At 43.5% G+C, this 19,187-nt stretch overlaps 1 protein-coding gene and 1 pseudogene across 1 annotated transcript in view; both read right to left on the reverse strand.

The window, feature by feature from the left end:
- The window catches only part of LRIG2 (leucine rich repeats and immunoglobulin like domains 2), a 50,568-nt gene extending 39,178 nt beyond the window's left edge, over window positions 1–11,390 (reverse strand). Inside the window, exon 1 of the mRNA XM_021002001.2 lies at window positions 10,940–11,390. Coding sequence (XP_020857660.1) covers window positions 10,940–11,193 — 254 coding nt within the window. The 5' untranslated portion in view covers window positions 11,194–11,390. The remainder of the gene's footprint in view (window positions 1–10,939) is intronic.
- Window positions 6,603–7,746, reverse strand: LOC110218969 (L-lactate dehydrogenase A chain pseudogene; annotated as a pseudogene).
- Window positions 11,391–19,187: the final 7,797 nt, after the last annotated feature.

Raw genomic sequence — 19,187 nt, forward strand, 5'->3', positions numbered from 1 at the left:
TTCTCTTTCTACACACACCCACTATCAAAGATCTCAGCAGCTTCCATGGGACACATATCACCTGCACACACATATATTCAGTACAAATATCTCTCCTGAACTTCAGCATTTTGCTGCCAAGTGAAAAATGGAGACAATTTCTTATTTTCCACAAAATTCTATGAAGTCTGAATTAAAAGAATGAAAATAACTATCTTATTTACGGATGCCAGGGAGAAAGTTTGCTTCTTCTTAGGAGTTAGGTCTCTCTGCTGCAGAAACTTCTTTCTGAATCATTATGCCACAAATAACACCACTAAAAACTAAGGAGTCTGACACTGGATGAAGAATGAAACGGCAGAGTTCAGAAGTGAGTGGATGTAATAAAAGTGGAAATATCTCAATTTCAACAATTTTGCTGTTTCATAAAACAAGTTAGATACTACTTCAATTTCAGGATATTTGATCTGTCCTTTAGCAGCATGATGCAGAGAAAAACCACTATCTTGGGAATCACAAGATCTGGGTGTGAAATCTGGGCCTCTCACTCACTAGCTCTGCACTCTGCAGTAAGTTCTCTAACCCCTCTGGAGGTGAAACTGTACAACAATGGAACCGCATGAGGCGACCTGCCAAATCAACTCCCCTTTTCATCCTGTCACCTTTTTAGCTGACCATAAAGAACAATTTGATGATACCTATTTGCTCCCAAGAGCTCAACGTTCCTCTTCATCTTTCAAATAAAAACAAAGTGACAGTTTTGCAACTGTGGAACAAATGGTTGATACTCATAAATCTAAAGAAAGAGAAGGCCTTTAACATTCTGTAATCATCATAACAAAATATTTATTAGGCACCTAGCTTTGTACCTGGTGACACAGTAATTACTTAGGTACTTTCCATAAAGATTTTTAGGAGTGGCTAGGTTTCAAAAGTATGTACCTCGCTATTCCCACTATGATTGGCAGAGATTTAATCATAGACAAGCATCTGATAAATCTGTTATTTGTGTAGTCTGTCATTCCATGCTCAGAACTGGCTACTTTTCTCACAGCAACCTGCCAGGATTTTTATTTTACCAGAGTAGCAAGTTATCTTACCAAATATAAAATGTACATGTCAAAAAAGAGTTTCCTTATGGAAACTCCGGCTCAAATATCACCTGATCAAGGACAAAGAAAAGGACTCGGGCATTAATTCACTTGGGCTTTCTCCTCCATCTTCTCTGAGCACAAACAATGAAGTACACAGGGTGAAGAATGGAGGGGCAAGGGCACAACCGCTCAGTAATACCAATAAGCTCATTATGAACTAAATATTCATTAGAATGCCAACACTGCTTTAACGGGTACAGCCAAAGGGAGGGGCCAAGGCTGAATAATATTAGAGTTTATACTTTGAGAGTTTACAAAGAATTTTTCTCACATCCCTGAGGAGGGATACACACATTTTCCCTGTTGAACAGATGAGGAAACTGCAACTGAGGCTCTGAGTTAATAAATCAAGAATTTCAAATTGCAAGTTTATCTCACCCAAGCAAATTTCCACAAAGGAGAAAGGAAAGGCTTCTTCATTGTGAGAAGACCTACCCTAACTTCTGTTCAGTGGGGATGGAAATTCTTGGCTTGGCATTCAAGGCCCATCTCTCCTAAGGTACCACTTCATCTACATCACATACTACTTCTCCATGTGGTCTATACTCTACCCCTTCCCATTGGGAAAAACCCTCCTTCAAACTCTCTTTTTCCTCTCACATTACTCCTCTGCCTGGAACCCTATCCACCACCTGCCTTTTAGGAAGCCTTTACCCATCCCTTCAGTTATTAATGACCTTTTTTATGCCAGTGACCTCGCCTAATACTCTGAATGCCCTGATCCACTGAGGTATTATTGCATTATAGCTAGGTAGTACAGTGAACAGAGTGCTGGACCCGGAGTTAAGGTCTGAATTCAAATTCTGCCTCAGACGTTTACTTGCTGTGACACTTTCTCCATTTCAGTTTCTTCATCTGTAAAATGGAGATAATAATAGCATCAACTTCACAGGGTTGTTGTGAGGACCAAATGATGTAATAATTGCAAAGCGCTTTGCAAACTTTAAAGTGCTCCATAAATGTCTATGTGAGAGACAGAGAAGGGGAAAAAGGAGGAGAGGACACAGAGAAAGAGAGAGAGACAGAGAGACACAGAAAGCAATAGAGACAAAGAGACAAAGATAAAGAAAGAAGAGTGGGAAATAGAGACAGAAGACAGAAAAAGAGATAAAGATAGAGACAGAAAGAAGAGAGACAGAGACAGAAGAGAAATAGATTTACAGAGAGAAAGGAAAGGAGAGATACAGAGAGAGGAGACAGAGAAAGAAGGGAGACAGAGACAGAAAGATAGAGACAGAGAAAGGGACAGAGAGAAGACAGAGAAAGAGAGGTAAGGATAGGAGGGAAAGAGGGAGGAAAAGAGATGAGAGAAAGAGAGAGGGAGGGGATAAAGAGGGAGGAGGAGAGTGAGGAATTCTCTTACAAGTCTGTCAGTGCCTTGAATGCAGGTACTTCATTTTATCTAGACTTTTTAATCTCCTTGAGCATCTTCTAGCCCGAAGTAGGTGTTTAATAAATGTAATAAAGTAGATATTAGTAGGAAAAGAGATTCTTGGGTATGTCTAGGGTATTTTGAGGCTCTGATATTGGAATTCTGGATTAGTGCTCAGAGCATTAATTAATAGTGAATAGCAAGGGGACAGCTGCCCTCCCTGGGTTTCTCTCTTATTTCTCCTTCCTGATTCCTCACCTCATTGCTACACGAAGCCAAGTTCAGCTTGCAAAGAACAAGACCTAAGGGTCAATATCCTCATCAGTAGCACACCAAGCACAATAAAGATAGTTCAGATTAGCTAGCATATCAGGCTGGGATAAGAGCAGAAAGTGTTTCCTTTATTAACCATTTATTAAGTGCCTACTACTCGCCAGGCACTGTTGCTATGTGCTTTACAAATATTTTTTTCATTTGATCCTCAAAACACCCCTGGGATGTAGGTAGCTATTATTATGCCCATTTCACAGCTGAGGAAATGGAGGCAAACAGAGTGTCCAGGGTCACACAGCTAGGAAGGAGTGTCTCAAGTTAGATTTGAACTCACATTTTCCTCACTCTCGGCCCAATGCTCTATCCTCTACGCCATCACCTGGCTGCCTTATTTGAACAGCACCAAGCTAACCCTCTGGGGGTCTGAGTGGCCACCCACAAGTTTTTGGCCCAGTTCTTTTGTTTACTCTAATGCTTAAAATAAGCCAGTGGTATGGAGTATAGTATACTTGAATGGTTTTGAAAAAAGTCAAGAATAAACTGGGAAAGCGTACAAAAAAACACTAAATGTAAACATTCTCTACAACCTAACCATGGGATTTGTAGCACTACTTTTGTTGCCTGCTGGAGTCTGAGTTCCTTAATAGATTTTAAGGCATAGGCTGTGATCAAGTTGGGACATTTTACCACTCGGAATGTCAATTTCATCACAAGCACATGATGACCTATAAATAGATCAAAAGGACTGAGGCCTCATGCCATATGGAAGACACAAGGTCTCTGAGGTCTGAGGTAGAAGAACAATTAATGAAGTCATCATCCTATGTTTGTAATTTGGAATCTGCCATTTTAGCATTTGAAAGACATCCTGTAGGTATTTTTTTTAAAATGTTTGATCTACAATGTCACCAGATGACAATGGGGACCTTAGTCTTGGTCATTTAGGCAAACACTACCAGATTTAAATTTTATTAAGCACAGGCAGCTAAAATGGAGATTACAATACTTGTTTCTTATCTAAATTTTTTAAAGCACAACTATTTATTAAAACAATTAAACATAAATTTACTATGAGACCTTAGGCATGTCACTCATTCTCCATAGTACTCAGGTTTCCTCATCTGTAAAACGATAAAGGAATTGGGATGGAGAGACAGTCAATGAGATGATCTCTAAGATCTCTCCCCAATCTGTTCCAATACATGCCCATTTCTCACCTCCCTGGTTCAAGTCCTCATTACTTCACCTGGACTAGTCTAATTGTTCTCTTTGCTCCTAGTGTCTCCCTTCTCCAATCCATCCGCTGCCAAAATAACTTTCCTAAGGCACAATCTCACTATGTCATTTCCACAGCTCAAAAGTCTTCAATGGCTCCCCACTGCCTAAGAGATAATGAATCTTCTCATCCTGGCATCTCATCCTAGACCCCCCAAATTCTGGCTTTCCGAGCTTTACTTCACAAAAATACAAATTCTAGTTAACCCAGACTACCATTCCTTGAAACTGACATTCCACCTTTCCTCTCTCAGCATTCACACAAACTTCCCCAAGCCTGTAAACCACTTCCTTTTTAACTTTGCCTCTCAGAATCTGAGTCTTCTTTCAAGGCTCAGCTCAAACACTGTTTCTTCTGGGAAACTTTCCCTGATCACCTCCAGTGCAGAATGCCTTGCCCATTTTGGGAGAAAGGATGGGAAACCTGTGAGCAACAGGAAGAGACCTGGATTGAGTCAGAGGACCTGGGTTTGAACACTGATTCTGTTACTTAACTAGCGGATTTGACCTTACTGAAAGAAGTCACCTTCTCGGGCCTTAGTTTTCTCATCTCTAGACAAAGGGGTTGAACAAGATGACTTTTAAGGTCCCTTCTAGCTCTAATCCTATGATCTCATGATGTGCTGGTATGAAAACTCCCTAGACCACAAGGTTCTTAACCTGGGGCCACAGAATGACTCTCCGCCCTGCACCACCCCCAGCCCACAGGTCCATGTGATAGGTTTCAAGGGTCTATGGACTTAAATGGGGGGGGAGGGAATCTTTCTTTTCACTGACTTGAGGTTTATTTTGTAATCCTATTCTATTTTATTGATTTAAAAATATTATTCTGGAAAGGGATCCATAGGCTTTGCCAGATTGCCAAAATGGTCTATTACCAAAAAAAGAGTTAAGAACCCTTACCCTAAGGGGCAGCTAGTTGCCACCATGGGTAAGGCACTGGCCCTGAAGTCAAGAGGACCTGTGCTCAAATACGAGTTCAGACAGTTGACATTTACTAGCTGGGTGACCCTGGGCATGTCACTTAATCCCAGTACATCACCAAAGTGAGGGGAAGAAAAAGAACCTTTGCCCTAAACTTCTACAGAAGTCAAGAAAGTGGCCTGGGGTACTGGGGGCTCAGAGGCCACCCATTTATTATGTCTAAGAAGCAGGACTTAATTCTTCCTGACTCTAAAGGCTAGCACTCTACCCACTATGCATCTTAGCACACATTTTGCACATAGTAGGCACTTAATATCTGCTGAACTGAATTGCAGACTACATTTAAAAGTAGATAAGAAATTATGTAGGAAAAGGGCTTCTCTGAGGTTCTTCTCATGATTATCTTTAATATTCCTATGTGAATTAGCATAATATACCTTTCCTCATATATTTTTGGTTACTAATCAATCCTCTTACTCTATCCTAATCACCCCCAACCTCCTCAAGAAGATACAATAGAAAATATCAAGGAGGAATGGTAAGACGAACTGACTTGCAGTAGACAGAGTAGAAAATGAGATGCAGAATGTAAGTTTAACACATGCCTGTTAAAAATGAATGACTCCAGAACCTACTACCTCTCAGAACTTCTGTCTCCTGGGAATTTTTAAAAAAAACTTATTTTTTTTAGGTGGGGGGGACAGATGACAAGGAAGGGCTAAGGAAGCTGCAGAGAATTAGATGAAACTGGAAAGGAAGCAATCTGGTTTGGGGGCCCTGGCTGATCAGAACAGACGAAATACCAGAAACAAAATAGTACCATGGAGTAAAGAGGACTTGGGGCTTTAAATCTCAACTCTGCCTTCATGACTGAAGGCAAATTATACTATCTCCCCTGGAGAGCTCAAGATTAAATCCTACCAAATAATAGTGATCTGAATTCAGATCTGCACCTCGAGCAACATGCCCCAGAGTTCTGTAGTTGACTTCATTAAGAAAATATTAACAATGACTTAGATGAAGATATAGCCAACATAAAGGATGATGATCGGGACTGGCCCTATGATTTTTTTTTCCAGTTATTTGTTGTTTATTCAGTATTTAGGGTTAGTATGACACTTGAGGAATTGGTTGCATCATTGTACATATATAGATCTTATATAATATGGAAATTTACAACTATTGAGATATACATATATATATGTGTATATATATATATATATATATACAGGTAGACAAAATCAGGTCCTCTGGAAAGGTGATATATGGGGCCATGCTGTAGAGCCCTAATGGAGGGGTACAAAGGTAATCAATGCATCAATAAAGTATTACTACTACATGGTGTTTTATATCCAGGAATGTTGTCTTCTGGACCTACGGGAACCTGTAGCACTTCCATACAAGGCAGGCAGTTATACATCTGTGGGGGCACTGGATCTTCTTGATACCAGCTACTAAGACTGTACAAGTCATACTCAGCATCATACACAAACGACAACAGGGTTTAACAAATAGTAGTCACACTGTGCTATTCCCCATTTCTAACTTTAGGAAGGGACTAGAGTGTGTTCACAGGTTTTACTTTTCTGGTGTTCAATCACTAATCACAGGAAGGTTTTGACCTATTTGAAAAGCGCATCATACATAACCCCTTAACCACTGTCACGTTCTCTATGGTAAAATGGCAGCACATTAAAAGGCTTTAAAATTGCAGCTCTTTCTGGATTCCCCAAAGCGTGCCGGCGCTCTTCTTTAAATGGTCTTCCTCTTCCGGATTCAGGTTTACCTTCACCACATCTGAAATGCCATTCTGCCCCAAGACACATGGGACACTAAGGAAGACATCCTCATTAATTCCATACAGGCCCTTAATCATGGTGGAAATTGGATGCATTCTCTTAAGACTCTTCATAATGCTTTCTGCCAGATCTGCCACAGACAAGCCAATGGCCCAGGAAGTATAGCCCTTCAGCTTGATCACCTCATAAGCACTGTCAACCACCTGTTTATGAACTTGTTTCCAATTCTCTGAATCAGCATCAGTTCCCAAAACAGCATAAAGATTCTTCAGAGAGACACCAGCAACATTCACACCACTCCACACAGGAACACCGGAGGCTCCATGTTCCCCAAGGACCCATCCATGACAACTTGAAGAATGAACACCAAGTCTCTCCCCCATTAAGTAACGGAAACGGGCAGAATCCAGATTGCAACCACTCCCAATAACCCGGTTCTTAGGAAAACCACTTAGCTTCCAGGCCACATAGGTCAAAATATCCACTGGACTGGAAACAATCAGCAGCTTACAATTAGGGCTATATTTAACAATATTGGGAATGATGAATTTAAAGATATTCACATTGCGCCGGACCAAATTAAGATGACTTTCTCCCTCCTGTTGACATGCCCCAGCCGTTAACAACAACCAACTTGGAGTCTGCAGTCACACTGTAGTCTTTGCAAAAATAATCTTTGGCGTTTTGAGAAAAAGGCTGCCATGCTGGAGATCCATCATCTCTCCCTTTAGTTCATCTTCTATCACATCAGCTAGAGCAAGTTCATCAGCCAAATCCTTCATTAAGATACTGCTGGCACATACCATGCCAACTGCACCAACCCTAACAACAGTGATCTTGTTTTGGGAACCTGGTCTTCCTTCAGGACATTCACAATCAGCTGATCCTGGACAGAAGTTGCCATTTTGTGGGAGATCGAGGTGCTGCTGGTCGGCACGCGAAAGTTCTAAGTTGGATGTGAGACTGCTGCTCCCAGCCTCGCGCCTGGCCCTATGATTTTGATAACACCCTCTGTCCATGCAGACTGGCAACTTTTCTACAAATCAGTTTTAGAAAGTTGCCCATGTTCATAACCTGGATCTGAGGCAACCTCTTTTATCTACTATACCATACTACTTCATAGATAACATACTTATCAGGTAAGTGGATTACACTGATGAGAGAATCAGAACCCCAAAAGACCTCAACAATACAGAATGATGAACAGCATCTAATAAGTTGACATTTAATAATGTAACAGATAGGTAGCCAGATTTGGAGTCTGGAAGACCTGGGTTCAAATCCCGCCTCTGCTGATACTAGTTTTGTGACTGCTGGGGAAGTCCTTTAACATCTAGGTACGCTGAAGTAACTCTCTAAGACTAATTTGCAAAGGCAGAGATCAACACTGATGAAATCTCATGTCCACTTCAAATGGTGAAAACAAAGCAGCAGGCAAAGTGACAAATTCAAATCACCACTACTATAAAATGGTTAATGCATACAGAATGCCTGAGTTCAATTACACACCTATTTATTAGCTGTGTGATCCTGGGTAAGTCACAATCTTCCCTAGCCATAGTCACCTATAAAATGAAAACGGTGCTACTTATCTATCACACAGGAGCTGGGGTGAGTAGTAAAGTGTTTCACCAAACCTCAGGTGCTATATAAATAGGAAGAGTGTGTATGTAACACTCAAAGCACTTAAAATCTCAGCAGACAGGCACAAGGTACAGAGGAACTGCCAATCTGTACCAATGGAGTTTTTACAACGGATGAAATGACCTACTATAGGGGGGAAATCACAGAATTAGTTTTGGAAGGGACCTCAAAAGCTATCTAGTTGAACCTTTTCGTTTTACAGATGAAGAAACTGAGGTCCAGGGAGGTTACACAGGTAATCTTAAGGCTCAAGATCACACAGGGAATAAGCATCAAAAGTGGAATTTGAACCCAGTACCTATGACACCAAAACCAGTGCTCTTTCCACTGTATTTTCCTATAAGTCTCTCCATCTTATTGCATCTTATTATTATAAGGTTAAAAGAAAAGGAAACAACTTTCAATTATCCTTAACAGGAATGTGGGGAAACAACAGTTGAAATGCATATAAATTTTTTTTAAATTCTACCAATAGTAATCAGTCACAAAGCAAAACAAAACCTTAAATTCTAGGTCAAGAAAAACTTAAATAAGGCCATTATCCAAACACTCTGTTTAAAAAAAGAGTGACTATTGTCTTCTTAAGGATTTTGTTCAGGATCACAGAATTTAGATCTGTAGGGCCCTCTCAGTGGCTACAAGTATGAATATCTGAATTCTAATTACTGTTGTAATTCACATAGGTCACATCTAACATACAAATTCTACTTTTTGAAAAGTCAATTTGTATCTGATAATAGTTACATATCTGACAAGTACTAAAAAGCAGGTTAAAAGTCTCAATTAAAGTCAATACAAATCTACCCTTTTATATTCTAAGAGTGTGATTCTACTATTAGACTTTATTCCAATCATCTTTTTAATGGCAAGATTACTCTCAAAGAGCCTTGCATAACAAAAATGTCAACTTCATTACATTTTCAAAAGGTTAATGTCACCTGACAGGCCAATACAAGTAAACAAAAACCAAATGTGGATACAGCATGGAACTCAAATGAAACTATTTTTAATAACTTCCTTCCCAACACTGTTTAAAGGGAAACACATTGATTGCAATTAGGGCTGGATGCAACCTTGTTGCTTTGGAAGCTGGACCACGGATCATTCCATCACAATTGAGGAGCAATTACAAATCCTTAGAAAGCTCTAGTCAGTGCATAAGAATGTATGCTGACTGGATTTTGCCGCATGCTAATAGTAATTTTTCTTAAACTACATATGCATAAGACTATAGAAACTGAAATCAGCCAGAAGTGTCAATACCATACCCAAAGAACACAGAATTACCTAATACCCTGCACTACTAGGAATGCTTTATTTGGTCATTTAAAATTTTTCCTTCATTTGCAGGCGGGAAGAGAAAGGGAGACACTGACTATAAGCTCCCACCCTTTAGCAGCAGAGCCAGGCATACAGTAAGCATTTAACAAGGGCTTGTTTCCTTCTTTCTTTCCTATAAGTGTTAGCAAGCAAAACCTAAATTACATATGGCCCTTTATCTGGATATTCTGCTATAAGAAGACATGTTCCTCATTTTTTTATTTCTCGGAACCCCAGAATTTAAACTTTTATCACTGCCTATCCTTCCACTTTGACTAAGAGGGAACTATTAGAATTCAATCCATCAAAACTAGTGGCAAAGAAAGAACTGAATACTAATAGTCATTTTAATGTGAGGCATAATTGCTGTACTTAATATCTAATTGCTGTTCCTAACATCACCTCCTGGACTCAGGTTAATGAGCTCTCCAGATGCCACTGTTCTATATAAGAACTATGTGAATAAGAACAGCCAAAAGTCAAACGTAGTTTCATCTAAGGCATTTATTTCTTCGATATAATTTATTTAAAAAGGGGAGGGGGTGGAGGGGATGTATTGAAAATATATACCACAACAATCCTAGTTATAACTAAGGGCAAAACCTCTCCCTATATTTGTTCCCAAAGAGCAAGGGAGCAGTTATTTCACACCCACTACTCACTCCTAGGTCACACCCTAACCCCCAATTCTGTGTATGCTTTTGGGGGGAGGGCTTAAGTGTGTCTTCTGGGATACTTCAAGCACAAATCCACCTCCACTCCTCCTTTCTCTTGGACTTTCAGATCAGAGGAAGTGGGCTGCTCAGGGAAAGACCAAGAGACCCCAAACCTGCCAGGATCCTGCCTCTAACAAAAACCTTGCAAAATCAGCCTTCTCCAAGTGTTTTTGCTCAACCACGTGTTCGTTTCCTCCCCACCCCTAGGCCTCCTACCACACCCCCTCTCTGTTCTCCAGGTGTGTCCTTTCCCCACAGTCCATGAGGAGAGGGTCCCCTCCTCCTTCTCCATAGATATGCTCCCCTCCCCCTCCTCTCCACAGGGGTGTTCCCTTCCTCCCCCTCCTCTCCATGGGGGTGCCCCTTCTCTTTCCTCTCCAGGAGGATGCTCCCCTCCCCATCCTCTCCGTGGGGGGCCCCCTCCCTGGAGAGGGTCCCCTCTTCCTTGGCGGTTGTCCCCCCGCCCCGGGCCCGCACACTCACAGGCTGGCGGTGCCGGGGGGCAGCGGGCCCGAGAGCGCCTTCCAGCCCGGCGCGGGCAGCAGCTTCCTCCAGCTGCAGTCGAGCAACGGGAGAGGGCAGGAGCAGGGCGCGGGGCAGAGGCCCGTCCGGGCAGCGGCGGTGGCGGCAGGCAGGAGCAGGGAGGTCTGGGCGAGAAGGAGGAGCCGGAGCAGCGGCCCCGACACGAGCACGGCCACGAGCGGCTCCCACGGGCTGGGCTGGGGCGAAGCCGCCATCTTCCCCCGACGTGGGCAGGGCCTCTGGCTAAGGCGGCTCCCGGGGGAGCTAGAGCGGCCGCTCGGCTCACTAGAAGCTCCGGCCGAGGCCTGCACGGAGCGAGGGGGAGGGGCCCTGCGTGCGGCAGCGACGGCGGCGGCGGCGACGACTCCGCTGAGAGGCCCGGGAAGGGGGGCGGGCGACGCAGCTCTCCGGACCCACCCCGCGGCGCAACGTTCGCACGCAAGGACGCCAGCCAATCCACGCCTCGAGGAGAGGGGGACGGGCGCCGCCGGGGGCGGAGCTTTCTGAGGGCGGGACTGGGAGGGGGCGGGGCCAGCGCGAACTTCCCATTCTAGAGGCGGGGCCACCTTCTCCTCCACGCCCTCTCTCCATCCTCCGTGCCCGCCCCTTTTTCGCCTCACCCTCAGTCTCTCAAACTCCTGGTCACAGGTGGTCCCTGGTCACAGGTGGTCCCTGCTCTCTCTCCAGAACTGCCTGTACCTACCGGGAAACAACAGGCGGTCAGTAGACCGAGAGGACCTGAAAGCATGTGCACCAGCCCCATGTGCTGAGTGACCTCGGGGAAATCGATTACCCTCTCTGAGCATCTGGGAGAGGAGAAGAGCTCATTGTTCTGAGTGTGTGCCTCTGCGGCCCCCAAGTAGGAGTCCAAGAAAAACAGACGACCACCCCCTGATTTAAGGGCTACTGGCTCGGATGCACACCCACCCGCTTTCAAGGGCGTGTGCCTTAGTGGGTGGGAGGAGGGTGCTGGGAAATTCGTGTTTATCCTGGAGCAGAAGTTTGGTGCGGCTGCGTGATCATCCCGAAGTTTGCCACCCTGAGCCTCCCCCAGCCAGGTGCCGTTTCAAAGTATGAAACGGGGCTTTGGGGACAATACTTTATGTGTGAACGGCCTTCTAACAAATGTCGGAGTAACTCCCATCCCTTATCGCATTCGGTCTCATGAGCTGGGCGGGGCAAAGGTGATTGATTATCCTCCTTCCAGACGTGGGGAAAAGAGCCTTGGTGCGGTTGCGACTGGTCCAAGGTCAAGGACATAGTAAAAGGCAGGGCTGGCCCAAGAGCCCAGACAGGCTTTCCACTTCCCGAAGTCTGGCCAATGGTGCGGCTTCTCCTGCTTCGGCTGCTCCGTTACGATTTTTCGAAAACGCTTTACGCTTCTTGGAATAAAAGTCATTCCCAGGCCTCCCCAAGAGCTTGGCTGGGGCCCCGTAGGGGCAGAAACCGGCCCAAGCCTCACTCTATGGTCCAAGAGCAGTGAGGCGAAACTGACCCTCCCACTTAGCACTTACTGCCCAAAGGAATCCACTAAGAAATTGGGTGTGTGAAGGAGCCCCCAAAAAAGGACCCCTCCACACACATTTAAAACCTGGCATTAAGTAGCTGGCATCTGATTAACATGATTTCCTGGCTGTTTAGCCTCCACTGTGCCCTTGCAGCTACGCGGCAAACTTTTTAGGAACCCTCTATTAAATTCCTCAGACGATCTGTTTCAAATCTTCCCCATTCTCCTTGGGACCCCAATTCAACCTGTGCTGTCCTTTACTGGATAGACAACTTCAACTCCTTTATAGGATTGTAAGAATTTAGAGGTAGAAGAGATTTAAGAGATCAAAGAACCTTGGGAAGTATTCCCATTTTACAGTTGAGGAAACAGGCAGACATCAGTTAAGTGACTTGCCCAGGGTCAAAAAGCTACTAAGTGTCTAAGGCCACATTTAAACTCTGGTCTTCTTGACTCCAGGCCCGAAAGTATTCTATCGGTTGCCCCACCTAGCTTTGTGGTAGAGGGAAGAAGAAGCATACTTCTCTCCTCAGTGACCATTATCCAGATACCTCACCTTTTTGTCCTCCATTGAATCACCATAGCTTTGGTCAAAATAACTCTGCTGTCCCCCCTCCCCTCCAATCACCTTGTTGGCCTATTTCTCTCCAGGCCCAGCTTCCTTCCCTCCCCTCAACCCCCCACCAAGAGGAAGTGGAAGGTCAGTCAAGTAATATATATATTAATTAAGTACCTACTATAATGCAGGCACTGTGCTAAGTCCCCAAGAAAGTCCCTGCCCTCAAGGAGCTCACAACCCAATAGGGTAGAAAGCAAGCAAACATATGTACAAACTATATATAGGATAAATAAGAAATAATTTTAAAAGGGAAGGCGCTAAAATTAAGAGTTGGGAAAAGTTTCCTATGGAAGACAGGATTTAGTTGGGAATTAAAGGAATTAGCATTTGGCACATAGTAGGTGCTTAATAAATATTTATCGATGGACAGAAAGGAAGCTACGAAAAACTGAAGGCTGAGAGGAGGAGACAGAGCATTCCAGGCATGGGGTACAGCCAGAGAAAATGCCTGGAGCCAAGAGATAGAGTGCCTTATATCTGGAACTGCAAGGAGGCCAGTGTCAAGAGAACATGGTAGAGGGTAAGGTATAAGAAAGATCACAATGCCCCCTTTCCTGGCATAATTGCACCCTCAGTCAGACTGGCCTCTTTGCCACCCCATGTCTTTCCATATCCCTTTAGTCAAATGTTTTGCTATACTCCTCCATCGTCCCATGAAAATATTTTTAGTTATGGCTCTGAGGACACTTTTTTTAACATAAAATTTTGCAGACACCTCTGCTAATAATAGTTATTCTATTAGTATTCATTAATTGAAAAAATACATAATGACTAAAAGCTATTAATTCAGTATTAATTTTAAGTGAATTTTCTTTTATTGCAACAAGATATCCATACTTTTTTTACATAAATACATTTTAAAAGCTAGTAAAACACGCAAGATATACTCAGTCTACAGAAAATGTTTGTTTATTTGTAGATTCATATAATGTTAAATGGCAAAAAGAACACTAACTTTGACATTAAAGCATAAGGGTTCTAATTGTGCTTCTGAAACTTACTGCCTTGATGACCCTGGGTAAGTCACAACCTCCTCAGGCTTTGGTTTTTTTCATCTATGAATTAAGGGGACAGGACTCGATGGCCCCTCAGGTCCCTTCCAGCCCTGCAGCTGTGATCCCATCATCTCTTGCAAAAGTGTCTGAAGCCCTCTAGAGTTTCCGTAGCCCCTAGGTTGGAAAACAGTCAACCAATAAGCATTCAGCTGTGCCACGGGTAGGGTGCTGGACATGGAGTCTGGAAAACCTGAGTTCAAATCTAGCTTACATACTTACTAGGTAGTGTTGTGTCCCTGGGCAAGTCACTTAACCTCTGTTTTGCCTCAGTTTTTCATCTCTAAAATGGGGATAATAATAGCACCTACCTCCCAGGGTTGCTGTAAGAATCTAGCACAGTCCCTGGCACATAGTAAGGGCTATATAAATGTTAGTTATTATTTTGTGTTACTGTTTAGTCATTTTTAGTGGTGTCTGATTCTTTGTGACTCCATTTGGAGTTTTCTTGGCAAAGATGCTGGAGTGGTTTGCCATTTCCTTCTTTAAGTCATTTTAAAACACAGCTAGTAAGTGTCTGAGGTCAAATTTGAACTCAGGCCTTCCTGACTCCAGGCCTATTGCTCTATCCATTGTTCTACTGAGCCTTCTCAACACATGTATTATTATTATTATCGTATACCTACTATGTACCAGGGACTGAGAATTCAAAGACAAAAATGAAACCAGCTTTGCCTACAAGCTTACATTCTATCAGGAAACAATATGTATAGATAGAACTATGTACAAAATTTTTAAAAAAAGGTAATCAGGTGGGACGGGAAGGCACTAACGGCTGAAGGATGAGGAAAAGCATCCTGTAGAAGACAGTGCTTAAGCTGAGCTTTTAAGGCAAGGTGAGGGTAGTGGGGGAGGGGATAGCCGTGCACAGGCAGAGACTGCAAATGGAGTTACCTGTGTGAGAAACAGAAAGAAGACCGTTGGCTAGATGATATAGGGTGTGAAATACGTGACACGTTATATGGCTCATCCAGGGCCATCTCCAGTCCTCCTGATGTATATCTGGCCACTAGACCCAGATGGCTCCAGAGGAGAAGGGGAGGCTAGTGACTTTGCACAGCCCTGCCTCACTTACATACAATTCACTTGCTTGTTATGGCATCACCTTCCTGATGTCACCTTCCTCTTCGAGGACAAAGGACTAACAGCAATGTCATGTGGCTAGAAAGCTGTGTTGGATCCAAGTGATGAAGGGATTTTTAAAGATAAACAGAGGGGTTAGTATTTGACTCCTTTCTTCTTTTCTAGGATTTTGCTACGTAAATTCTAACAACAACAACAATAATAACTACTCAGTTTTATATAGTGTTTTAAGTGTTGCAAAACTCTTTACATACCTCATCTTATCCAGTCCTTACAACATCCCTGTGAAGTAGGCGTTATTATTATCTAAATGTTACAGATGAGGAAATTGAGGTTCAGATAGGGTTACACAACTAATAACATCTCAGGGAAAAGACTTAAAATAAAGAGACAAATTAGGTGCCTGTTTTGATAGTTCAGGTGAGAGGTGATAAGGGCTCAAATTACAGTGGTGGCAATGATTTGGAGGGAGGGGCCATTTCAGGAGGTGTTTTGGGGGTAGCCAGGTGGTGCAGTGGATAGAACACCAGCACTGAAGTCAGGAAGACCTGAGTTCAAATCCAGCCTTAGATGCTTACTAGCTATGCGATCCTGGGCAAGTCACTTCATCCTGATTTCTTTTTTTTAAAAAAACAAGAGTTGTAAAAGAAAAAAAGGTGTTGTAGAGATAGAAAGAACAAGATTAGGCAACCAATTGATTATGTGGGATGAAGCCTACCAAAACCAGCTCTACAGAGACAGTGCTAAATTTTCAGTGGGGCATTTATGCCTTGGAAATTGGCAAATGCTAAAATCAGGGCTCGGTTTATTGTTTTGTTGATCATCCATATTGAAGAAAGTGATGGAGAAAGGTCACACTTAAAAGTGTGCTGTGGGTGTGATTTTTGTTATTAAACATTTACCAGCACGCCCCTGATGAGACTGAAGGATAATAAAAAGGTGTCAGAGCCTGGGTGACTAGGAATGCTGTTGTACCCTCAACAATAATAGTTGAGAAGAAGGATGGGTTGGCGGAGGAGGGGGAGTCTAAGTGAGCTCTATTTTGGAAATTTTAAGTTTGAGATGCCTATGGAACATCCAGCCTGAAATGTGGGACTGGAGCTTAGGAGAGAGACTAGGGCTGGATAATGATAGATTTGGGGGTTATCTGCATAGAGATAATAATTGAAACCGTTATTCCCTCTTGAATTATCTATTATTCCAAGTACCAGAATGATGGCTATTTGGGAAACACAAAAAGGAGTGACCCCCATGCTTCTAGTGAGGGCCATGCTTCCTTCAGATTCTCACCCCCTTACTAGGACAGCAACAGGACTGCCGGAAGCCCGCCACTCACAGCAGGATGAAGGAATGCAAGAGGACTGATGGATGTGGAAAGAGTTAGTTTGCAGGTATTTCTTTGCCCCTTTTTGCTTTTTCCTTTTGTTCTCGAAACTGAAGACTTCCTGCTAGCTATGTGGGAAAACAGGCAGCCCCACCACTGTGTGCCTGCTGGTGTGACCCTTCCCAATATTTCAGGGCAACAGGTCACCTTCCTTCCCTAGCATAAATTCAGAATTCAGCTGGTTTTTGGTTTTGTAACTACTTGCCACTTTGATATTGTGGATTTGGGTGGAATTGGGCAGGAGTCACTCCTTCCTGTGTTTGACAGGACTAGACCTCCAAGACTTCTAGGCTGGTGACTGGCGTGTATCTCCATCTGGTGGACAAATTCTACATTACATCTCTTTGTTGGTTTCGTAAGAGGACACCCAGCTTTCTTGCAGGTTTAAGGGAAGCAACAACCCATGAGAGATTTGGGCTACTGCTGCTAAAGCAAAACCCCAGGGGTTATACGGATGACTCACCAATCACATATACAGCCTACACTTGTGTCACATACAGTCAGGTGGACTTGGAATTGGCTGTTTGCCTGATGCCAAAGAGTGTTAATTAATGGAGTGATGTCAACTTGAATCACTATCAGTATGCCCCAGAGCTCTATTCTTGACCCTATTCTATTCAATATTTATAGCAGTGACTTAGATGAAGATGGATTTGACATATTTGTCAAATATGTGAATTACATGGGGCATGTTAGATGACAAAATCAGAATAAAAAAACAGATCTTGACAATCTGGAAGGGTGGGCTGAATCTGATCAATTGAAATTTAATAACATACTAGGTTTCTATGCTGCATTACATTTTATAAGAGTGGCAGCATAACATAGTTTATAGAAATCTAGCCTTGGAGTCAAGACCTCTTGGGTTCAAGTAATCTCTTTGCCATATACTCTGTATGACTTCTGGGTAGCCCTGGGCAAGACACTCAATTTCTCAATGCCCAAGGCAACTCACTAAGACCATAAATTGCAGAATAGTTGCTAATGTGCATTAATAAATGGAATTTCCTTACAGAGAGCTCCAGATACCAATGAAATCCCGGGTTACAAGTGCCATGATCTTTTTGCTGGGGCCCCCTCTTTCCAGCCTCCCTACTCCCAACTTCTAGTCTGTAACTGACAAGCTGTCATGTACTCAATACCGCCTCCCACACCCAACCTGGGATATCTCATACCACTCATCAGTAACAAGTCTTTTTCCCCTGCCTCAGCTGGGAAGGAACTGACTCATAGTCAAAATGAGAAGCCTATGATCTCTTAAAAATCATGACCATTTGCAAGACTCTTCTTGAAAAAATCTCTGAAATGAGTGTTGGGAACCTCAGAGCGAGGGTTTTCTCAGTAATCAGCCTGTGCGGTCGTGCATCTATGAGGCTTTATCCTCCCCCTGTCCTCCAAGGCTGTTGCCCTGGAATGAACCCACCAGCTTCTTAACTGCCTGAACACCCAGAGAGGCTGTGTGCGTGCCTGCCTGCATGTGCATGCTTGAATGGGAGTTGGAAGAATGGAAGGAGAGGGGCCTGCGAGGACACATCCCTCAATCCTGGTTGTTCTTTCCCAGAGCCTCTTTGTCCATGAACAGAGCCAAGGTACTCTGCCAAAAAGCCACCCTCTTGTTTCTGGTAATGAAGTTCTGACTGATCAGTCTAACAAGTTGTCCTTGGGGACAACTGGGCTCAAGGGATCAGGGTCTCGCTATCCCCAGCTCCCTAATCTATTCAATGGTTGGAGATGAGTGTCTAACAGCCTCCAGACCTTGGCCACTTCTCTAGCAGCACCTTATATCCTTACTGAAAATCCAGGGAACGTGACTGGATGGATAGCGTCAATGTACTAATTGGGCTAAATGAGGGGCTAGATACCAAGAGACGCCTGGCAGAAATAAAAAGGAAGAAAAAGATAATGAGAAAGCCCCTGAACATTCAGCACTGTGGAGAGGTCAGGATCATAGTGCAAGATTAGCTAGAGTGATCTATTCAATGTAAGGGGAAAGGGAAATATTTGGAATTTATTCATAAATTTGAATGGGATATGTGCTAGAAACATGACATGTTAGAGCTGGGAGGAACTTTAACGGCCATCTAGTCCAACCCTTGGGTTGTTCAAAGGGTGGTAAGGAGGACTAGCATGTCTGGAGTGAGGGCTTGCTGAGCCCTTTTCAGGGCTGCTCATCCACCTTTGGTGTCCACCTTCACCCAACTCTCACCTGTGGCTCCGAGGAGCTATAGCATGTGGAGTAGCCACACCCCATAAAACCTTCTGGCAGATGGGCTGAACCAGGTTGAGAGTAACCAAAAGACCTCAAATGCATCAGTAACTTAGGAGGATGTGTACCCCAAGAATGTAAAGACTTCCCCTTGGCTGAATGGGCAGATGAGAACAATTTGTTCCAATGGCCATGAAGACAGCTGAAGCAGGAGCTGTGGAGTGCTTAGAACTTGGTCAGACATTGAGGATGCCAAGGTCATCCAGGGCCATCTCCAGTCATCTTGACTTTCGTCTTGCCACTAGAGGCAAGACTCCTCTCTAGAGGAGAAAGTGAGGCTAATGACTTTGTGCAATTC

The sequence above is a fragment of the Phascolarctos cinereus genome, unplaced genomic scaffold (assembly GCF_003287225.1).
Source record: "Phascolarctos cinereus isolate Bilbo 61053 unplaced genomic scaffold, phaCin_HiC Scaffold_5;HRSCAF=322, whole genome shotgun sequence".
NCBI classification, from domain to species: Eukaryota; Metazoa; Chordata; class Mammalia; order Diprotodontia; family Phascolarctidae; genus Phascolarctos; species Phascolarctos cinereus.